We start from the raw sequence: 20,243 nt of genomic DNA, 5'->3' as shown, positions 1-20,243 counted from the left end.
TGATGAGGCGGACGTTACCATGATATCATATGTCCTTCAGGCTGCCAACAGCGACAAGGGTGTGATCCGTGTGCTTAGTGACGACACAGACGTATTTGTTCTGCTGGTCTATTGGGTCTATCGGACGAAAATGCAGTGCAAGGTGCAGATGGAGCGATGGGATGGGACAGTGCTAGATATCAATGCCACCTGTGCCAACCTAGGACCAAAATGTCTGCAGCTGCTAGGCATGCATGCCCTCAGCAGTTGTGACACAACATCATATCCCTATGGCAAAGGCAAGATCGGTGCACTAAAGACCTTGCTCGCTGGGGACTTCCAAGGTTTGGCTGATGTACTGGGTGAGAAAGGAATCGAACGGGCAGATTTGATGGAGGCAGCAGAACCCTTCTTCATTGCTCTGTATGGTCAGCCGCCAGAGACACCTATGGAGTCTGCTCGCTTCTCACTTTTCACCAAGAAGAAGAAAACTCCCAAAGTCATGGCCCTTCCTCCAACATCTGCCAACCTGTTGCAGCACGTGCTGCGGGCTCACCTGCAGGTCATGTTGTGGAAAGCAGCAGGACACCAAGCCCCACCAGACGAGTCAGCTGACATCACTCACTTTGGGTGGGAGATGCGGGATGGCATTCCCGCTCCTGCCATTGCTCAGGGTGATCCAGCTCCACCAGAGTTAATTGATGTGATTCAGTGTCAGTGCAAGGCACAGGGCAAGAAGTGCAGCACCAAGGCTTGTGGCTGTCAAAGAGAGCATCTTTCGTGCACATCATACTGTAACTGCTCTGGAAAAGAGGGCTGCTGCAATCCGTACACTAGGAAAGGAGATGCTCAGGCTGGAGACGAGGGACGTGTGGAGACTCGAGAGATCGAGGATGATGAGGGGGAGGATGTTGAGGGAGAGGATTCCGAGGATGGTGTGGAGCAGGACAGTGAAGACCATGAGGATGTTGAGGGCAGTCTTGTTGATCCTGATTACTTAGATGATGAATGGGAGTAAAGGATAAAGATTATAGGCTATACCAGATATATTTTTGCAGCATAGCATGTATATAACTACATGTATATAACTACCTTTTTATTTATTGTTTAAGAACAATCCTTATAACATGATCCTGACAATGACAAATAATGTGACATATGTGCATGGATACCAATAAATGAGATTGAAAGGTACGTGTTAGTCGAAGTTTTCATTCATTGTCCACCAAGAGGTCAAATTTGACCTTCACCTGACCATTAGCACCTGAATTTGACCTCGAATCTTAAAAATAACCCCAGAAATGGATTCTACATACCACAAAACCTCTTAAAAGAGATATTATACATCATTCTAGGACAAGTGGTTCAAGAGTTAAATTTTCAAGATGGCGTCTGGCGGCCATTTTGGATTTATGCAAATTACCAGAGTTGCCCAAACGTGATATTTGGGCAACCAAGCTGAATTTGTTCTAGGACCCCTTGGGAGTATAAATCAACAAAAAAAGTTCATAGGAAAGAACATTTCTAGGTTGGGTCATTGCGTCTATAGGAATGCCAACTGGACTACAGTAGGTACCACTAAATGTACCTGTAGATACCAAATTTACGGCTGCAGGTAACCAGAGTATCCTAATTATCTCACATACTTAAAGGGACTTTCGTATTTTTCCCATTTAATGCTCTTTTTAAATTAATGCTGCTAAATGGCAACTTCAGAAAAAAATGTTGGACCAAAATGATTGATTTTGTTGCATTAATATACTTGTATTACTGATAGGTCTTCTGGATCGAGCAAATAGTGCTGGCAAAAAGAGCGGCAACCACTTCACGTCCACGCAGACTCTAGAGGGCGCCAGTGCACAAGCCAATCCATTCTTCGGTTTTAAAAGGGACTTGGTTCGTCTGATCGGCAACATGTGCCACAGCCACACGGCTAACCAGGACAAGGTATGCCTGTTATTTTCCGAAAAAAGAGTGTTTGCACTAACCGTTTTACGATTAGCCAAATGACCAGAAGTGAACAGTGAACACAGCGTTACCTTTTACATTGCATTGTGGGACAGTTGCAATGCACAGAATCTCCATTCATAAATGCAGATTGTCCCGGATCATGCAGAATGCAAACCTGTTACATGTATACATGTACATTCACTTTAAATGTTCAGTTTTTCTTCTATTTGAGGAAATGGGAATGTTCAGAAAATATCACCAATTGTCAAAAACGTTTTGTATTGTCTTAGACTTGTCTATAAAGAGATTTGCAATGAAACGTGACAGTCATTGCACATGTTCCTGAAATTAAAACTACTTCAAAAAGATTTTTTTTCAGGGCATTATCTGTTAGTATGTTATTCTGCTGTTTGTTTTTGGTCACAGAGAGGCTACTCTGTAGGCCTTTTCACACTAGAGCCTCTCAACCCGGGTTGAACTCAACCCTAGGCGAACCTAGCGCCCCCCCAGGTTGATTTTTTTAAATTTTTGAAGCCTGCATTCACACCTGTGTCGTTTCTCACATGTTTCGTGGAAACCAAGCTTATTTCACTTGGTTACTACTGTTTTGAATCCTGGCAAGAGTTTCAACCCGGATTGAAAATCAATCTCTGGTCTGGAGCAGGGTTGAGTTCAACCCGGGGCGAAATCAATCTCAGGGTTGATGAAGGGTTGCGCAGGGTAAAAAATTGTCGAGTGTGAAATGCCGCATGTTTTTCATTTCATTTCATTTCATTTCATTTATTATTTCGCAGGTCAAATTTTCAATGGGTAAAACAAAAAAATAATATTACAGACAGTATAGACATAAAAAATACATAGTTTAAAAATTACACATAAAACCTTATAAAAAGACTAAAACCCTTACACCAAGATAGTTGCACGCCCCTGCGGGATTGCTAAAAAGTGAACTAAGTCACTGTCAAGTACATGACTCCCATAAATCCTGCGTCAACCCTAAGATTTGTCTAGTGTGAAGGTGGGCATGCAACTTTTCCTCGGATCTGCTGATTTCTTCATTTTTTACTTTTCATGAATGCCTTTACCAATTGAAAAATACAGAACAAAGTCTTGTGTGGTTTGGAGTTTTCTCGTTTTTTTTCTTCTAAAATCCTAGTAGCATGCCTGATATCTATAGTCCTTTTTGTACAGGTACATGTATCTGACTGACAGACTCACTGTTACTTAGGAGTTACACTTGCTCATTAAAGCTATAGTACATCATTTGCAACTATCCGAAAGTAACTGACGTAATTATTGTTGAAAAACATACTTGGTTGAAAGATAGTAATGGGACTAAACTCCCTGTGAAATTATTCTTTCCGGCGAGCTGTAATTTTGAAGTAATCAACGTAAGAAGGGCTTTCCAACAGTGCGTCTTAAGACGCACCGTAGGAAAATTTAAATTAGTAGTTTGTTTTGTTATTCGGCGAAGCGCGCAAGCATTGGCACGACACGCACACGCATGCGCGGTTGCTATAATTCGTCGGATCAGTGCGCAACATCACGTAGCTGCAATCGGCTCAGTGAGAACGTGTCTCGGACGCTGAATTCAGGCCCAATTCAAAACATGATTCAGCAACTTTTGATTTGAAATTGAGATTCTAGAATGCTGTTTTTCTCAGAATGTACAGCTGAAGCTGAGCTGAAACTTCATCAGGTTAGTTGTTCAGTACCCTTCTTTAGATTTTGAGCACTTTTGTTGCTTCAAACGAACAAAATGCACAAATTACAAATGATGGACTATATCTTTAAGTCTCACCTTGCCCCAAAACATTGAAATATGAATGGGCTAAATCCTGCCAATTATGTATATTAGGCCACATGCATGAAAAAGCTTTCACGGAATAGTCATTCTGAATCAATGGATAAATTGCTTTGTGCACTCTGGGACCATTTAGTTTAGGCCTGCCTTGTCTTGTTTATAATTTGTTAATAAAATGTACTGAAATCAACCGATCACTATGAGAAAGTACATGTTAACAAAACAATCCCCGAATTGTTTAAACTTATTGAAACAGTTTTGACTTCTCACTCCCAACTTATAACTTACTTCCAACAAGTGAGGGTTCAGTTTCATTAGTTACAAAAATTGGGGTTACTCCAGTTCACACAGGACCCTTGCCAATATTCTGTCAAGCAACTCAAGGTCCCTACCTACGTGGCTGTGATGTTTAGCCCCTATTCCACAAGTCTGGCTCTGTGTTAACACTTACAGGGCTATTGTGGCATCTGTTACCATGTATAAACAAACAGTGGCCACGTCTCGGAGGACGCTGCCCTCGTGTGGTGTCAAGATGCCAGGCTACTGTCTGGCATGCTGGTTATGATACTGTCAATATTTTATATCGTAAACAAAAATGAGAAACGCATTGGGGCAATGGTAACTCACGTTACAATAAAAGGACAAAGCAAAAATGTGAATACCCTGCATCTTGAAAGTTTCCTCATACTGATGGAAACATACTGTTAGTGCCCTTGCATCATTAGGGTGTAAGTCATATTCTGCTATTGCAAAATTGTTAAAAAATAATTAAGGCCCAAAAAAAAAGTCTCCGGTTTCTGGTATGGAGCTCGCCCAAAAAGTGGTGCGGCGATGCGGCTTTTTTTTTTTTTTAACTGTTTTTTTGCTTCAAATGTCGGCTGATGACTGCAAATGGTGCCCGACTAAACTTAGTGCAAATATATGGGAGTCCAGAGAGGCCACAAAAAGCTTATTCTCGATCATAACCCCATCTAAAAACACGTTAAAATTGTGCAGCAGCAGGATTCCAGTCAAACCAGTGAGTTTGGCGGTTTTGAGACATCATCTTTTATTGAAAAAAAACTTTTTCATTTTGCCAACGCGCATGGCTACGGCGACACGCGCGTATACCAGAAACCTGAGACTTTTTTGGGGGGGCCTAATCATAAAAACTCTAGAGAGATATATTTTGGTAACTCACATGTATCAGTCGGCAATTTTTCTTGCGTCCTGAGTATACCGGTAACTGCGATGATATTAAGATGATCAGCATCACTCAGTGCTAAAACTAAATCAACAGTCACAAGAGTAGAACAATTTCAATTTCTGCACCGCGACAGAACGTGGTGGGAATCAACATCATGGTCACAACGTCATGCATACATCCGACAATCACACAACTTTTCAGTTTTGTGACCTGAGCATAACTTTACTGCTTGATGCCGATGGTTCCGTTGCGGCGCATACAAATCGCAGGTTAACCTGAGGTGGGCTTAAGTCAAAATTCAAGGGCTGTGCATTTTGCACAAATGAACATTTTTCGGTCAACTGTATGCACATGTACCCTAGTATGTCACAAAACCTTCAGACCATCCAAAGGAACAAACTGATTTGTAGGAAAAGAAACAGAGTCAAGATAAAAATTCTCTCAGGATATACTTTATTTTCAACCTGGCGTTTAACATTGAACATGGATTGTGGAACATTGAGCTTGCATGTTGTGATCAATGCTAGTATCCTGCTAGTACATGTACTTCCCTTATATTTGCTATGGCTGATCAGAGGCAAAGCAAATGAAGTCAAGATCTTTTTTTTTTACTTTAGAAACACAATCCATTGAAATACAATATAATAGCCTCGAGCTGAGTTGACTGGATGTACACAAAGCATGCATATTGAATACACATTGAATATCACGTTTACCCAATTCAAAGAAGTACCGGTATGTCTACATGTATCTGGAGTCACCAATTCTTGTCTTATTCTGCAAAATGATGAGTTCAAAATATTTGAAAGTAAATATACGTGTATGTACATACATGTACCTTAGGCCAAAAAAAAAAATACTCGGTCTGTGGTCAGCGCGCGCGTCGATTTTAATCGTGCGCGTCAACCTTTTCTTTTTTTTCAAATTAACACAGAAGCTACAACAGCGCCCTCTATTGCTGCGCCTCCTCAAAGTTTTGTACCAAGGAGCACCAAGGAATGGGGAAATTGCACCAAGGCAAATGATAAAGGGCACCAAGGCAAATGATAGAGGACACCAATGTATAATGAGGACACAAAAAAGCAAAATAGTATCCACCTTGTCTGTACAATACAAGCTTGAAAAAAAAAAGCCACCAAAAAAAACAACAAAAACGCATTGTCGCATCAATTCCAGAACTTCGGTCTGACCAGAGACCGACTATTTTTTTTTTTGGCCTGATCTTACTAACTAATGTGTGACTTTGGATGTCTTTCAACACATTTCTTGAGTAACACAGAAGATTTCTGTTTGAAATACCCCAAAACTATGAGTGTTCAATAAAGATTGTTGGCTTTGATGGCAGTTGGTGAAAAAAAGACTTGAAATGCCATCAAAAGTGGTCACTTTGTGTAGCACTTACATGTAGATAGTTTGTTTTATGACCCCAAAAATATGTTGTTATCCAGCTGAATGTGTGAAGATACTATGTCATGTTGCAATACAACAAACATTTTCAGCAGCATTTCCTGTATAGGGTGAGTAAAAACAAACGAAACCCAAATGTCAGGACCATTGTTCTAGTGAAGTTCTACATGTAGCACTTTCAAAATCTAGGATATGAAAGTCCAATTCATAAGCTTTCTTTTTGAGAATCATTCAAATCACCCATGTACTTTTCAAGTTGCAGAATTTTAAACACAACCGCCGTTTTAAGGTTCTGTCCACGAATCACAAAAAAAGTTGAGTGTTCTTTATAAGCAAAACGAAAACAAATCACATAAGGATGTGTGTGAATTGTTTTCGTTTTGCTGAAAGAATGCACACCTTTTATTAAAGTGATCCGTGGACAGAACTTTAAAACGTTGGTTGCCAGAACTTTAAAACAGTGGGTTGTGTTTAAAACTCCGTAACCTGAAAAGTACATGAGTGATGTGAATGATTCTTGTACTAAAAGAAAGCTTATGAATTGGGCTTTCATATCCTAGATTTTGAAAGTGCCACATGCAGAACTTCACTAAAACAATGGTCCCGACATTTGGGTTTCGTTTTTTTTTGTTACTCACCCTGTAGAGTACATGTATGTTGAGTGAACACTTGTACTACCAAAAAAGGCAACATGTGATACAGTATTGTGTTCCAATTTCATAGACAGACCTGCGTCGTCATACAGCTAACCCCTCCTCTTCAAACAGTGCAGCATGCACTATAGACACCTCAACCGATGTACTTTTGTCTTAATCCCATTTCATCAGGGAGGCTAACCTGATCCACAAACTGTTTCAAGTGGCCTAACTGTTGTGAATGCAAACAGGCCAATCTAAGACCCCTCAGAGGGTTTGAGATGATCCTCCCTAAGATCACTGAGCAAACCGTGGGTTCTGTCCTGACAAGGAATTATCCCCTTGTCTCTGTCAGGAGAACATAGGGATGTAGGTGGGGGAGTGAAGCCAGGATAGAGTACGGGGGAGGCAAAGTTTACAGGATAAATTTGTTGCAATGCATTTGTCAGGTTTCTTTCTTAAAGACAGACCTATGTCTGTGTACACCTTGCTGCAGGGTTGATGGCCCACCCATAGTGGCCTCCCAGTTCCATGTGGACAGGGGTGGGTTCAGAAATTTGATTAGAGGGTGGCTAACCTTGTAGGCATGCATTTACATGTACATGTACATGTAGCTTATTCACATACATGTAGCTTTATGCATTTAAATATACGGTACATGTAGCTTAAAGGTTGGGTACCATAGATCGTTTGTCTTTTGTGCATTTTTCTCGTTTGACGCAACAGAAGCACTCAAAATCTAAAGTTGCAAGTCAATCAAAAGTTGCCGAGCCATGTTTGGAATTGCGCCTGAGATCAGCATCCAGGACACGTTCTCATTCAGTCGATAGTACATGTAGCTACGCGATGTCACACACTGAAACGAAGAATAAGAGCAACTGGGCACATGTGTGCATCATGTCAATGCTTGTGCGCATCCATACACAGATTTGCCGAATTACAAACAAACTAAAAACGGAAATTTCCAAAAAATACATTGTTTGACGCATCTTTGGATGCCATAATTTCACAGGGAGTTTATTGCCATTAACTTTTAACCAAGTAAGCTTTTCAATAATAATTTTGTCAGTTACTCTTTGAATAGCTGCAAACGATGTACTCTACCTTTAACGAGACAATCAAGTAGGCCTATACACATGTAATCACCATGTTTGTTTCTTTAGATACTGTGCATTTACATTTATGTGAAGCATCACCACAAACTGAGCATAAAGTCAGACTTTTTAAGAATTGAGATATTTTTTATTTCTGGATTCCACATGTACAGAAAACAAGAGAGCTTTCTAATGGTATCACATTTTGGGTCCCCCCTTATTCAGTTTAATTTTCTTCAAGTTGAAGTGAAGATTTTACCTTTGACATAGCAAACAAAAAGGAATTTTCATGTTGTGTTTTACTAGATTCAACTTCCATTAAAATTGAACTATTCTCTAATTATCCAAAGTGTTCTGTGTGCAGTTGATAAGGACTTGTGCCATTAACACCTGTAGAACTGTTAACAATATCTCACCATAACTGGATCACATAAAAAGCTTCACTAGAAAAGACTCTATATTGTATGTTAAAGGTACAATGTACATGTGTATAGTCCATCATTTGTAATTTGTGCATTTTATTCCTTTGAAGCAACAAATGTGCTTAAAATCAAAAGAAGGGTGCTGAACAACTAACCTGTTGAAGTTTCAGCTCAGCTTCAGCTGTACATTCTGAGAAAAAACAGTATTCTAGGATCTCGATTTCATATCAAAAGTTGTTGAATCATATTTTGAAACGGGCCTGAATTCAGCATTCGAGACACGTTCTCACTGAGCTGATTGCAGCTACGAGATGTCACGCACCGATCCGACGAATTATAGCAACTGCGCACGCTTGTGCGTAGTGTAATGCTTATACGCGCTTCGCCGAATTAAACAAAACCGAACAACTGACTGAAAATACCTATGGTGCGTCCTAAGACGCACCGTTGGAAAGGCCTTCTTTCGTTGATTTCTTCAAAATGACAGCTTGCCGGAAAGAATAATTTCACAGGGAGTTTAGTCCCCTTACTATCTTTCACCAAGTATGTTTTGCAACAATAATTACGTCAGTTATTTTTTGGATAGCTGCAAATGGTGAACTATAGCTTTAAAGAATATTTTATTGTTATGCCATCTATGATAAACTTGATTTTGCAGTCCCATATAGGGCCTACCCAATATCCATGGTATTTACGCAATTTATGTTGATTCTCAACCTAATAAGTTTTCCCTCCCTTTGGTGAACCCAATCGCCCTGCCAGCCTCAGCTAATTCCAGCATGTCGGCTTCCATTATTGCCCTCCCAATCCTCTCAGGCCTAACTCTTAATTTTCCATTTTTCCCCCAATCAGTATGGGCTCTGACTCGCTTTTCCTGCAACAGCCTTACCAGCCTTTGAGGAGTAAGGATTTAATAGCTGCCACACCTGAGGTTTCACAACAAGTCACTCTTATTCAAAATCAAAATTTTCACAGAATTATCCCATTATTTTTTTTTCTCTCTCGAAAATGTACATTTCCTATAACCATGTTAACTTGTCTCTGCAATAGGTTATAGCTGGATATATTTTTTTTCCAGTACACATAGTTGCATGGATCATATTTGAACTTTGTTGTAACTATAACTGATTTTAATCAGCAATTAAGCAAGACGTGCTGTTGTTACCGAAACGGACTGCGACTGCTTCTGTTCTAAGTCAGAATGAATTATGCCCGAGATGGCAAGTTCCAGAACAGGTGCCTATGGTGGGGCTGTGTGTTCTGGGGCTTTTTACATTATGAGTTTGTACTTAAACTGGGAGAAATTTATAGCAGCTCTCGAGAAAGCAAAACTTAGGTTCAGAAAATGCCTTGATGCTTGTGTTTCTTTCGCAGAAATAAGAGAAGTGAAGTTCTGTTCTTGTAATTTTTGTTAAATAGAAAAGATGAAACAAATCATGATGGATTTTTGCTTTACTTTAAATTGAAACACTACTCTTTGATGGGAACAAAAATCCAATAGGGTCACATACATGTTTTATTGGAAATCACTGTGTCATTATCACTGCCATCACAACTCCATGTACAGTTGCATAATTCTGTAGTTTGATTTACATTTACAGTACACATACATTGTATGTATCATACATCCATTAATTAATACAAAATGATAATTAGATTGGCACTCCATACTGCCTCAGAAACAATAGTACCTGTATATTTCAAACTCGGGGTCAGTAACGGTGTTTGGAAGTTTCCGCTTGCAAGAGCATGCCGTCCAAAATGTTGAGTTTCCTCAGTTCTTTTCAGAACCTTACAAACTCACCATAATGATTTGTCACATGATCACTTCATCATGCAAACATTTAAATCTTCTCCCGTGGTTTTACAAAGTCAAAACATCAGAGAGCTTTATGGTACATTTCCTTTTACTGTACAAAAGCACAGTTGAAGTTATAGAATGTCTTTCCTTTAGTGCAGAAGTCATTTGCCAAGGAAAACAGGCAGTGTTTTGCACACCAACATGAACTCAGAAGCCCTGTGTAAGAAAAGTACAGCAGAGCGTTTCTTCATTTCAGGGCCACACAGAAGTTGCCGGGTCACCTTTCACAGCAAAACAACACTCTAAAACTCGCCTCTAATTATTACCACAAAAATAACGGAAAACTGGTGTAGACTTACACCTACCAAAACAGTTAAAATTTGCTACAGACTTGAGCTGTTTTTAATGAGCCAGGGGCAGAAACAAAAAAAAGACTTCAAGTTTTCCTCTTTTTAAACAACGCATTGTGGTCTACTCTTTAAACAGGAACTTGAAATACAGTCTGTCTCGACAAAACACTTCGCTGTAATTAATGAATGTAACAGAGTACTGCAAGCCAAGGTTAAGGTAACATTTCCTCTGTGGAATTGTTACTGTTGCTGTTTCTAACTGAGCGGGGCTTTCTAAAAGTTCCTGGAGCAGGTGCAAGTACATTTTCAGGGGGGCTGCAAAAATCAGGGCAGTTTTCTTTGATAAGTAGGGGGCAATTAGGCAGGAGTTGACTGGGAGGCAGCTTAGGCCCCTCAATTTGAGCCGTCTTTTGTCGACTAATTGTAGGGGCCGGGTACACTAAACACACATTTTGACAAATTTGTGCCACAATGCGAAAATTTATATGCGCTGCCAATCATTTTGTTGTCTTTCTGATGATAAGCTTGACTGACTGTTGCCGGAGATTTGACAAGGCATGCATGTATTGACAGTTACCGTGGCAATCCCACCATGCTAAGTAAGGGGGGAAATCTGGCATCCTCTTCCCAACGTGGGACATTTTTCCGGATGAGGAAAATGTTGGCACTGTGCTGGAAATTGGGCCATGCTGAAAATGTGCATATTGCAGTGTGAAATGCGCAATGCAATCCTGAAAACCTCAGAATACCGGGGGGTAAATGTCTTGGACAAAAGTGCGTTTTCTTTAACACGAGTACATTAAAATGTTGTGAGGAGATTGAGTGGCTGGGATAAATTGTGCGCAGAGACAGCCATTGGTGCTCATCTGTGCACATGATGCTTAAAGCTACAGTCCATCATTTGCAGCTATCCAAAAAAGTAACTGACATAATTATTGTTGAAAAACATACTTTCACTCCCTGTGAAATTATTTTTTCTGGCATGCTGTCATTTTGAAGAAATCGACAGAAGAAGGCCTTTCCAACGATGCCTCTAAAGATGCGTCTAAATTGGAAACTTCCATTAGTAGTTCGTTTTTTTTATTTGGAGAAGCGCACGCAAGTGTTGACTCGACGCACATGCGTGCACGGTTGCTATAATTCGTCAGATCAGTGCACGACATCGCGTGGCTGCAATCGGCTAAGTGAGAATGTGTCTTGGACGCTGAATTCAGGCCCAATTCAAAACATGATTTAGCAACTTTTGATTTGAAATCGAGATCCTAGAATGTTGTTCTTTTCAAAATGTACAGCTGAAGCTGAACTGAAACTTCATCAGGTTAGTTGTTCAGCACCCTTCTTTAGATTTTGAGCACTTTTGTTACTTCAAACGGACAAAATGCGCAAATTACAAATGATGGACTGTACCTTTAATGCATTGTACACTGAGCTTTTTCACCTCCCTAATCTCTACAGTACAGTTTCTCCAACCCAAAAATGAAAATTTCCCCAACCCTGAATGAAAATCACAGGGAGAATTCCACTGGTTTCTTAATTTATTGTGTTTGAACTAATGCTGCTCAACATTGCAACTTCAAAACACTACGCACCTCCACCTTAAGTTTTGGTGATTACTCCTCAGCTTAACTCTTTTAATTTACATGTATGGTCAAGACACTCTTCGCCAAAGTTCTCTCCATTGCAAGGCTCATTTTTCAAGCAGTAACAGCCAAATGTATGCCGATCAACATAAAAGCTGAGCATTGCCATAAATGTCATCTTACCCTATATGTACTTTGTAAAAAATTCCATTTGGTACACACACCACAATAAAACCCTAATTTGAAATCGTAAACACCCCAGAAATAGTTGCGGGAAAAACTACCGGTACCTCCCACAGTTATTGACTAGCGGATGTGGCCATGCGATACTTTACTATTATTACCCTCAAGGACCCATGCAAATTTTATCGTTAACTTCGTAAAAAAAAAAAAGAAGACCGCAAAAAGCCAACTGAGTCTGTTATTCTTTCATGGCAAAACTGGAAGAACTCTAAAAAGTGGGCGATAAAAATTTATGGTGGGTTATTACGGTTGGTTAATTCGGTGAATGCCAAACTCTTTAATTGATTTCAAGGACTTCTGTGTGTTTGAAGTTTCGCAGTTGCCCTGGTTGAACCACACTATGTGGATTGCTGTTTTGAAGGTGTAAAATACTGAGGCCATGTACCTGTTTAAAGGGAATACATCATTTGCTTTTGCTGTAATTGTCAGAAATGGATGAATTTGGGGGGTTGGTAATACCGGGTTGGTAATACCAAATATTGTTACACTGACTTTTTTGACGTTTTGGGTTCGTAGATGCTATAAAAAGCAAGAAAAACAATCATTTTCCTGTAGTCTGGATCCCTGACTCCATTTAAGAGGAAACAGAGCAGTTTATAAACATTGTAAGGTCAGGGAACCAGTCTAGCTGGCTTGTATCCGTTCATAAGTGTGTAATCAATTGCAAACAAATAGGGACTAGCTAAATATGGTCAAATTGGGGCAAGTATTTGAGAAAAAAAAAGCCAGTTTTTTTCCAACACTGGTCGGCCGACCACCGTTGGAAATGGATACAAAAATACCACTTTTCTTGAAAATGACAGTATACCAGGTGCCATGATTTTACAGGATGCTTTACAGACTGTCATTCGCTAACAGTCCAGTGAGGTTTTTCAAAATAAATTGGTAGTTTTATATTTGGATGTTTGCAAATGTTGTATTTTCCCTTTAATTGAAGTGTGGTAGTTTGGAAAATGGCTGGTACTTTCCGCCTTGACTTGTGGTCAGCTAAGCCCTGTAATAATATCTTTTAACTTCAGACCTTGACTGTGTCACAATACTCATGCCCCTCGGGCCACAACTCAAATCACAACCCAAAAGAATTCAGAATTGGACTGGGGGGGCTTGCATGTTTCAGATTTGTAACCAGAAAACCCATAGGCCTATGCAACCCTACAGGTTTCTTCAATTTTTGTTTTAAGCCATGTGGCCCAATTTTATAGTTTACACAAAATGTAGCTAACCGTAACTATCTTTGTCAAGCCTTTTTAAAGCTATAGTCCATCATTTGCAGCTATCCGAAAAGGAGCTGGCGTAATTATTGTTGAAAAACATACTTGGTTGAAAGATAGTAAGGGGACTAAACTCCCTGTGAAATTATTCTTTCTGGCAAGCTGTCATTTTGCGGTAATCAACGAAAGAAGGCCTTTCCAACGGTGCTTCTTAAGACGCACCGTAGGAAAAGTTGAATTAGTAGTTCGTTTTGTTATTCGGCGAAACGCGTGCAAGCATTGGCACGACGCACACGCACCCCCGGTTGCTATACTTCGTCAGATCAGTGCGCGACATCGCGTAGCTGCATTCGGCTCAGTGAGAATGTGTCTCGGACACTGAATTTAGGCGCAATTCAAAACATGATTCAGCAACTTTTGATTTGAAATTGAGATCCTAGAATGCTGTTTTAATCAGAATATACAACTGAAGCTGAGCTGAAACTTTATCAGGTTAGTTCTTCAGTACCCTTCTTTAGATTTTGAGCACTTTTGTTGCTTCAAACGAACACAATGCACAAATTACAAATGATGGACTATAACTTTAAACTAAGAGAGAATCCTTTGTTAGCAGGTGTGTTTATTCATACATGGTTTAGCTAAATTCCTTTAGGGCTGTCTATATAAATTTGTCATTATTCAACTTAGAATAATGTGATGGATCACATTAGTGCTATTGGAACAACCCATGACTCGGACCAGACTGTATCCAAATGGTCTGAGTTAACTTTTGAACCCCAAAATTGGTCTCAAACCTTCCATCTGAAGAATTAATAGACAACATATGCATTTACATGTTTCCGCATGTCAGTTTTTTCGATTGATTTTTCATCCAAATTTTTTTCTTATTGTTTGCCAAGAGTTCTTGGAAAAGTGAAGCAACTTTTTTTGTGCCAGACAAAAAAATCTGCCAAGAGAATACTCAGAAGGAAATTTCAGCGACGCATGTGGGAGGAAGACCTATGACTGGCATCCAACCCAATGGGAGAACAAATCTTGCCCTGCCTCAAACACTGAGCATAAACACTTGCCTTGAAATCAGCCACAATGGCTTGGAACAATGCCTCTGGACAATAGTGTGTTTCCACACTTGTAAACAGGAGATTTTTATTGTATTGTTATTTTATTTCTTTATGGTAATGAAACCAAGGATACCTCAAAAGCGCCCTAGGCACTGTAGCTCGCAAGCCTGAAGAAACCTGTGGAGAGAAGACAATGAGAAGACAATACAGTTTTAGAGGTGGGAGGAAAACCCCAGAAGAATATTCTGGGGTAATCCACGGAATCAGGTAGGGACTGAAAACCCAATCCACATGTGGTCCGGGCAGGACTAGAACCCAGGCCATAGCGGTGGAAGGCAAGGAAAGTAACCACTGCGCTAACCTGAATATTTTGTTTCCTCACTCTTAAAAAGGAGATCCCTGATAGAATGGTGTTTCACAATACATTTGTAATTGTTTCAGACCATTCCAAGTTTTCTCTTCCATGTTCATCAAGAAACTCAAATCTTGTTATTTCTTTGTTTTTCAATTCTGCAGGTGCGAGAGCTCCATGGTATCCCAGTCATACTGGAGCAGTGTAACATTGACGACAGCAATCCATGTATCCTTGTCTAATGTATAATTGCCAAAGGTCTCAAAATTCTCCAAAAATTGTTTGAAATTATTTTCCGATGTGGTGTGGGCATGGCCTAATTTGATACTTCCCATTTGGTTGCCTTCAGTCCTTGGAAAGAACACTTCCTTATATTCAGCAGCCAATATTTGTTTCCTTGTAATTTGTTACAAAGGCAAAGTCAATTTCTTTGCCAGGTGTGGGGTGCGGGTGGGGGGGAGGGTGGCAAAGAAGGAAACGGAGGTATATAGTTGGGAAGGGGGAACTTGGTACATGTACATGTACCTCTATCGGAGGTGCTGTTAAACCAGTTAACGCTGGCATTGACTGGACCCAGGCGAGTGATTATTTTTTACAAACCTCTATGCGAGACGTGCTCAGGCCGTCATCTGCGGGTAGCACACCCTGATATTTCCGGCTTCACTCGCTGTGAGCGTGTCGCAGACAGATATTTCCGGCCTCTCTCGTTCCGTATTTATCCATCATCCGTTCCTAATACCACAAAACCATCTGACGTGAACTGATTAAGTAAAGATGGCAATGTGATTTGTCTATTTTGTAAATTTGGACAATTGGGTGAAGCTGTGCTAAAGTGTCATATTTTTTCCCCAAAATTAGAACAAGCATCTGAATGATTAAACAGGTGGGGCTTGGAACCCCCGCGCTAACTGTGATAAGCTTTATATAGGAAGACTTCGAAGTTTTGCCCCCATCCTGTAGCCCATTCAAATTGAAACATTTCAAATAGAAACATTTCCCCAAATTAAAAAAAAAAACATTGTCTTTGAGGCTTGCAACACATACATGTACATGTAAGGTATCTCGTTGTCTCTAAAAAGAGACTTATTCTGTTTTGAAGTAAAAAGTATAAATATTTTGCAGTGTTAGTCTCAGTGGATGTTAATCTAATGAGTTACACATGCACTTCTCCTCCGGTGTTATTTCCAAAGATACCGTACCTATGAAAGTACCTTTAATTGATATATATTGACTATTTACAGTTGGAGGGATGCCTTTCCTTAACTGCCATCTCTTCCTGGCTTATCAGTCATCAGCCAGTGGGCCATCTTTGCCATCCGAAACCTCTGCGACGGCAACCTGCAGAACCAGGCAGTCATCGCTGAGATGTCCAACCAGGGAGTGGTCAACAATGACCAGCTGGAGCAGTACGGCTTCCAGGCCGAGTGCCGCGAGGGCAAGATGTACTATCGGCCGTCAAGGAAGAAGTGACGGGTTAAGTGAATGACATTCAAAAACATTATTTATTTTCTGCTTGTTTGTCATGAATTCCTGTCCTCGGTCCAGACCCAAGGTATGGTCAGTACTTGCCTCTGATGAGCGCTGTAAAGATTTCAGGCTGAGTGCCATGAGGGCAAGATGTACTATCGGCCGTCAAGAAAGAAGTGACGGGTTAAGTGAATGACATTCAAAAACATTATTTATTTTCTGATTGTTTGTCATGAATTCCTGTCCTCATTCCAGACCCAAGGTCTTGGTCAGTACTTGCCTCTGATGAGCGCTGTAAAGATTTCAGGCTGAGTGCCATGAGGGCAAGATGTACTATCGGTTGTCAAGGAAGAAGTAGTGGTTTTTGATTCTATGCACAAGCACCCACTCATCAGTGGGTAAAAATATAAGTTGTGAGGAAGACTCTTGACTGCATTGCCGCTGGACCCTTGGTACAACCTGCATAAAAGCAGATGTGCTTACTTCACACTATACACACACAAACCAGCACCTGGTGTGTCCTACACACGTAGCTCTTGTAGACAGGGCCCAATTTCATAGAGCTGCTTAAGCACAAAATTTGCTTAAGCACGAAAAAACATTGCTTAGTAAAATCACGTAACCCGCCAAAACTCCATACGATGTACATTGCTTGTGACTGGTATTTAGCTGTTGTTTACTTAGCATAACAATCGAGTGGAGTTTTGGCCGGTAACCTGATTATATTAAGCAAGATTTCTGTGTGCTTAAGCAAATTTTGTGCTTAAGCAGCTCTATGAAATTGGCCCAGGTAGTACGTCCAGTCACTGTGTGGACCTGTGAACAAAAGATGTCCACACAGTGCAAATAGTGAAGACATTGTGTGGACTTGCTCAGGTCCACACAAAGTTTTTCACAAAGTTTGGGTTAGGGTTATCTGTCGCAAAATGAAGAGAACACTCAATTTAATCATGATCAAAAATTTGGGTTGAAAGAGTGTTCACAGTGCGAGTAAAGCAAGTTTTTTCTCTCTGATTTTCTTTACTAAATGAAAACAAAAGGAATGGCTACACTAGGTACGGTATGTAAGGCAAACATGTGTGAGTGGTCAGGAAGCATCATCTACTTTTTTTTGCAAGGAGTGCATAAAACCATCACCGGTCAGCAATCACCAGCTAGATCTGTGTGGCTCTCAGGCAGATTGCTGGGAGTACGTAGGATGTACAATTGGTCAACAATGAAGACGTAATGGTTTAATAACAACTGACCCTCCATAGTCACTTGTTTAATTGTCATCAGCCATCCACGCCACATCCTGAAGAAGATGTTTGTTTGATTCCAACAATAACACCACCCAAAATCCAAAGTAGAAAGTTCAAAACCTAACCTTTTTGATCACGAAACACAATCGCATTAATAACACTTCATTTCAAATGATAAGTCAATTGATTAATTGTTGGAAATACACCTACATTTTTTTGATTTCTTCTAAAGGACAGCAAGCCAGATGGATTAATTTCACAATGTGTTTAGTACCGATGCAATAGTTATTCCCAATTAGCTTTTTCTTTAATAACTCAGTGGGTTACTTCTGGGATAAATGCAAATGATCCTATATGCCTTTAAGTGACTGGCGATCCAAACCAACATCTTTTGTCTGATTTTTCAGTCATGCATGCCTCGCGTCATTCCGAACCCCAGAGCTTGGTCAATAGACCAGCTAGAGCAGTGTCGGTTTCAGGCCAAGTGCCTGGGCAAGAAGCGCTATTAGTAGTCAAGGAAGAGGCATTGGTTCAAATCATCATCACTTCCCTGATTGTTAACAGTACGTGCCCTGCCCTGCCCTCATTACCACCCGAGGGTGTGGTCCGTGATGACCATTTACCGCAGTACAGCTTTCAAACTATCATTAGTTAACTTATGATAGCCATGTTGAATGCCTGCATCTTCTTTCAAAGCCCTCGTCTTTCAAGCATCCAACCAATCCAATCTCAGTGTCAAGATTTGCATTGCCCCACACTATGCTCAGCTAATGAAATCTGCTTCCCTGGCCTTTTCTTTACCCTGACCCATTAAAAAGCTCTCCAAATCTCCCTCTACATCCAAAACACATAATATTATGCCAGCAATTCTAGATTCCCAAAACCGAGTTCCTTGCCTCTTGTGGAACTGTGTCAACCCAAAAGCCAACTTCACCTTTTGCATTTTGCACATGCAATCCCTAACCTGGCAATGACATTCCCAAACTATCCCTTATCGCATAACCAAACACAGTGTCCTTACCTCCCAACTAGTTCATTCGCAATAACCCAGTTGCTTACTTAACATCCAGATTTACTAATTCCCAACCCAAACCCAATTCCCTGCCCCCATTCCCAACCCAAATCCAGTTACCTACCTTCAATCTGTCTACATTCCGAACCCAAATTTCAATCGAGACCCATTTCCCAGCCTCACCTCGACGCCCACCCTTTACCCTTTTGCGGAGACATCTCCCACCTCCCCCCCCCCCCCATCACAAACCTGCAACTCCAAATCTACAAACCCAAAGTAATGAACACCATGGCCCTAACCTTTTTGACTCGCACTATTCCATTACTCCTCCAGGAAGATGTCCCAGACTTCTGAATGACCTTTGAGTTCTGATGATGTGACTCAGTATTAACTTATGTCAACTTGTATCAGTGATTGTCTCTGTATTGTGTACTTAAAGACCCAATTATTGATGGTCAAAGAAATAAAGGTAAAACAATGCACTATACAATGTATATCTATAAACTGTTAACCTTGTGTCAACTGTTATTAATGAAATCCTGTGGTGTCTAGTTAAAGAGCAATGCTTGTCAAAAGAAAGAAAGGTAAAACAATGCACTATAGATATAAACTGTCAACCGTATGTCAACTTTTATCAGTGAATGTCTGTATTGTCTAGTTAAAGAGTCAATGCTTGTCAAAAGAATAAAGGTAAAATAATGAACTATACATGTAGATATAAACTGTTAACCTTGTGTCATTCTGGTTGTATTCGTATTTGTCAAAAGCGTTGTATTTCATTGCAGGCAACTTTAGGAGAATCATAGGAGCAGCATTCCTATTACCTTAATAAAAAAAAACAGTCGCCATTATCAATACTTTTTGTTTTCACTTCCTGGCATAAATATGACATGGTTTGTCGAAAACAGGCTGAATTGGGCAGAGCTGCGAATGGAGAAAACGCTGCAAAATGACATGGGAGTGACAGTCAGCGATGTTGAGATTTTTGAAATTTGTCACGCTACTATTGTTGAAACATTAGTAACTTTGTTGTTTTACAATTTGTTGTTTGATAAGGATAACCTTTTTTTCACCAAATTCAAACTTTAAAGGACTATTTCTCATTTTTGACAATTCTGACAGTCGGATTTCACAATCTAATACCTTTGCTTTGGAATATCCAATGTCAAAAAGCACAGGTGGTGTTTGAAAGAGCAAGGATGATATTTTACAAAAACTGCAATAACTCAAAATTGACTTCTTGCCCAAAATATGCTTGATTTTGATATGCCATGTCACATTATTTTTATCATCTAACAAGGATGCAAGCTCCATCACCATGAACATCACCCCTGTCATAGAAAACATCAACCTCGCCAGTTTACCACCACCATAAATCTCCCTATCATCACCCACCCCAATCATCTTCAATATTACCACAACGTCCATCACTAAAACTGTCATCACTG

The 20,243-nt window shown here is 40.2% G+C and overlaps 1 protein-coding gene across 1 annotated transcript in view; it reads left to right on the top strand.

The window, feature by feature from the left end:
- The window catches only part of LOC119738043 (ataxin-10-like), a 43,322-nt gene extending 26,067 nt beyond the window's left edge, over window positions 1-17,255 (top strand). Inside the window, exons 7-9 of the mRNA XM_038212763.1 lie at window positions 1,757-1,926; window positions 15,240-15,303; window positions 16,364-17,255. Of these exons, the coding sequence (XP_038068691.1) occupies window positions 1,757-1,926; window positions 15,240-15,303; window positions 16,364-16,545 (416 nt within the window). The 3' untranslated portion in view covers window positions 16,546-17,255. The remainder of the gene's footprint in view (window positions 1-1,756; window positions 1,927-15,239; window positions 15,304-16,363) is intronic.
- Window positions 17,256-20,243: the final 2,988 nt, after the last annotated feature.

Source organism: Patiria miniata, unplaced genomic scaffold (genome assembly GCF_015706575.1).
Source record: "Patiria miniata isolate m_02_andy unplaced genomic scaffold, ASM1570657v1 HiC_scaffold_3, whole genome shotgun sequence".
Lineage (NCBI taxonomy): Eukaryota > Metazoa > Echinodermata > Asteroidea > Valvatida > Asterinidae > Patiria > Patiria miniata.
This window is presented reverse-complemented; position numbering and strand designations above follow the sequence as displayed.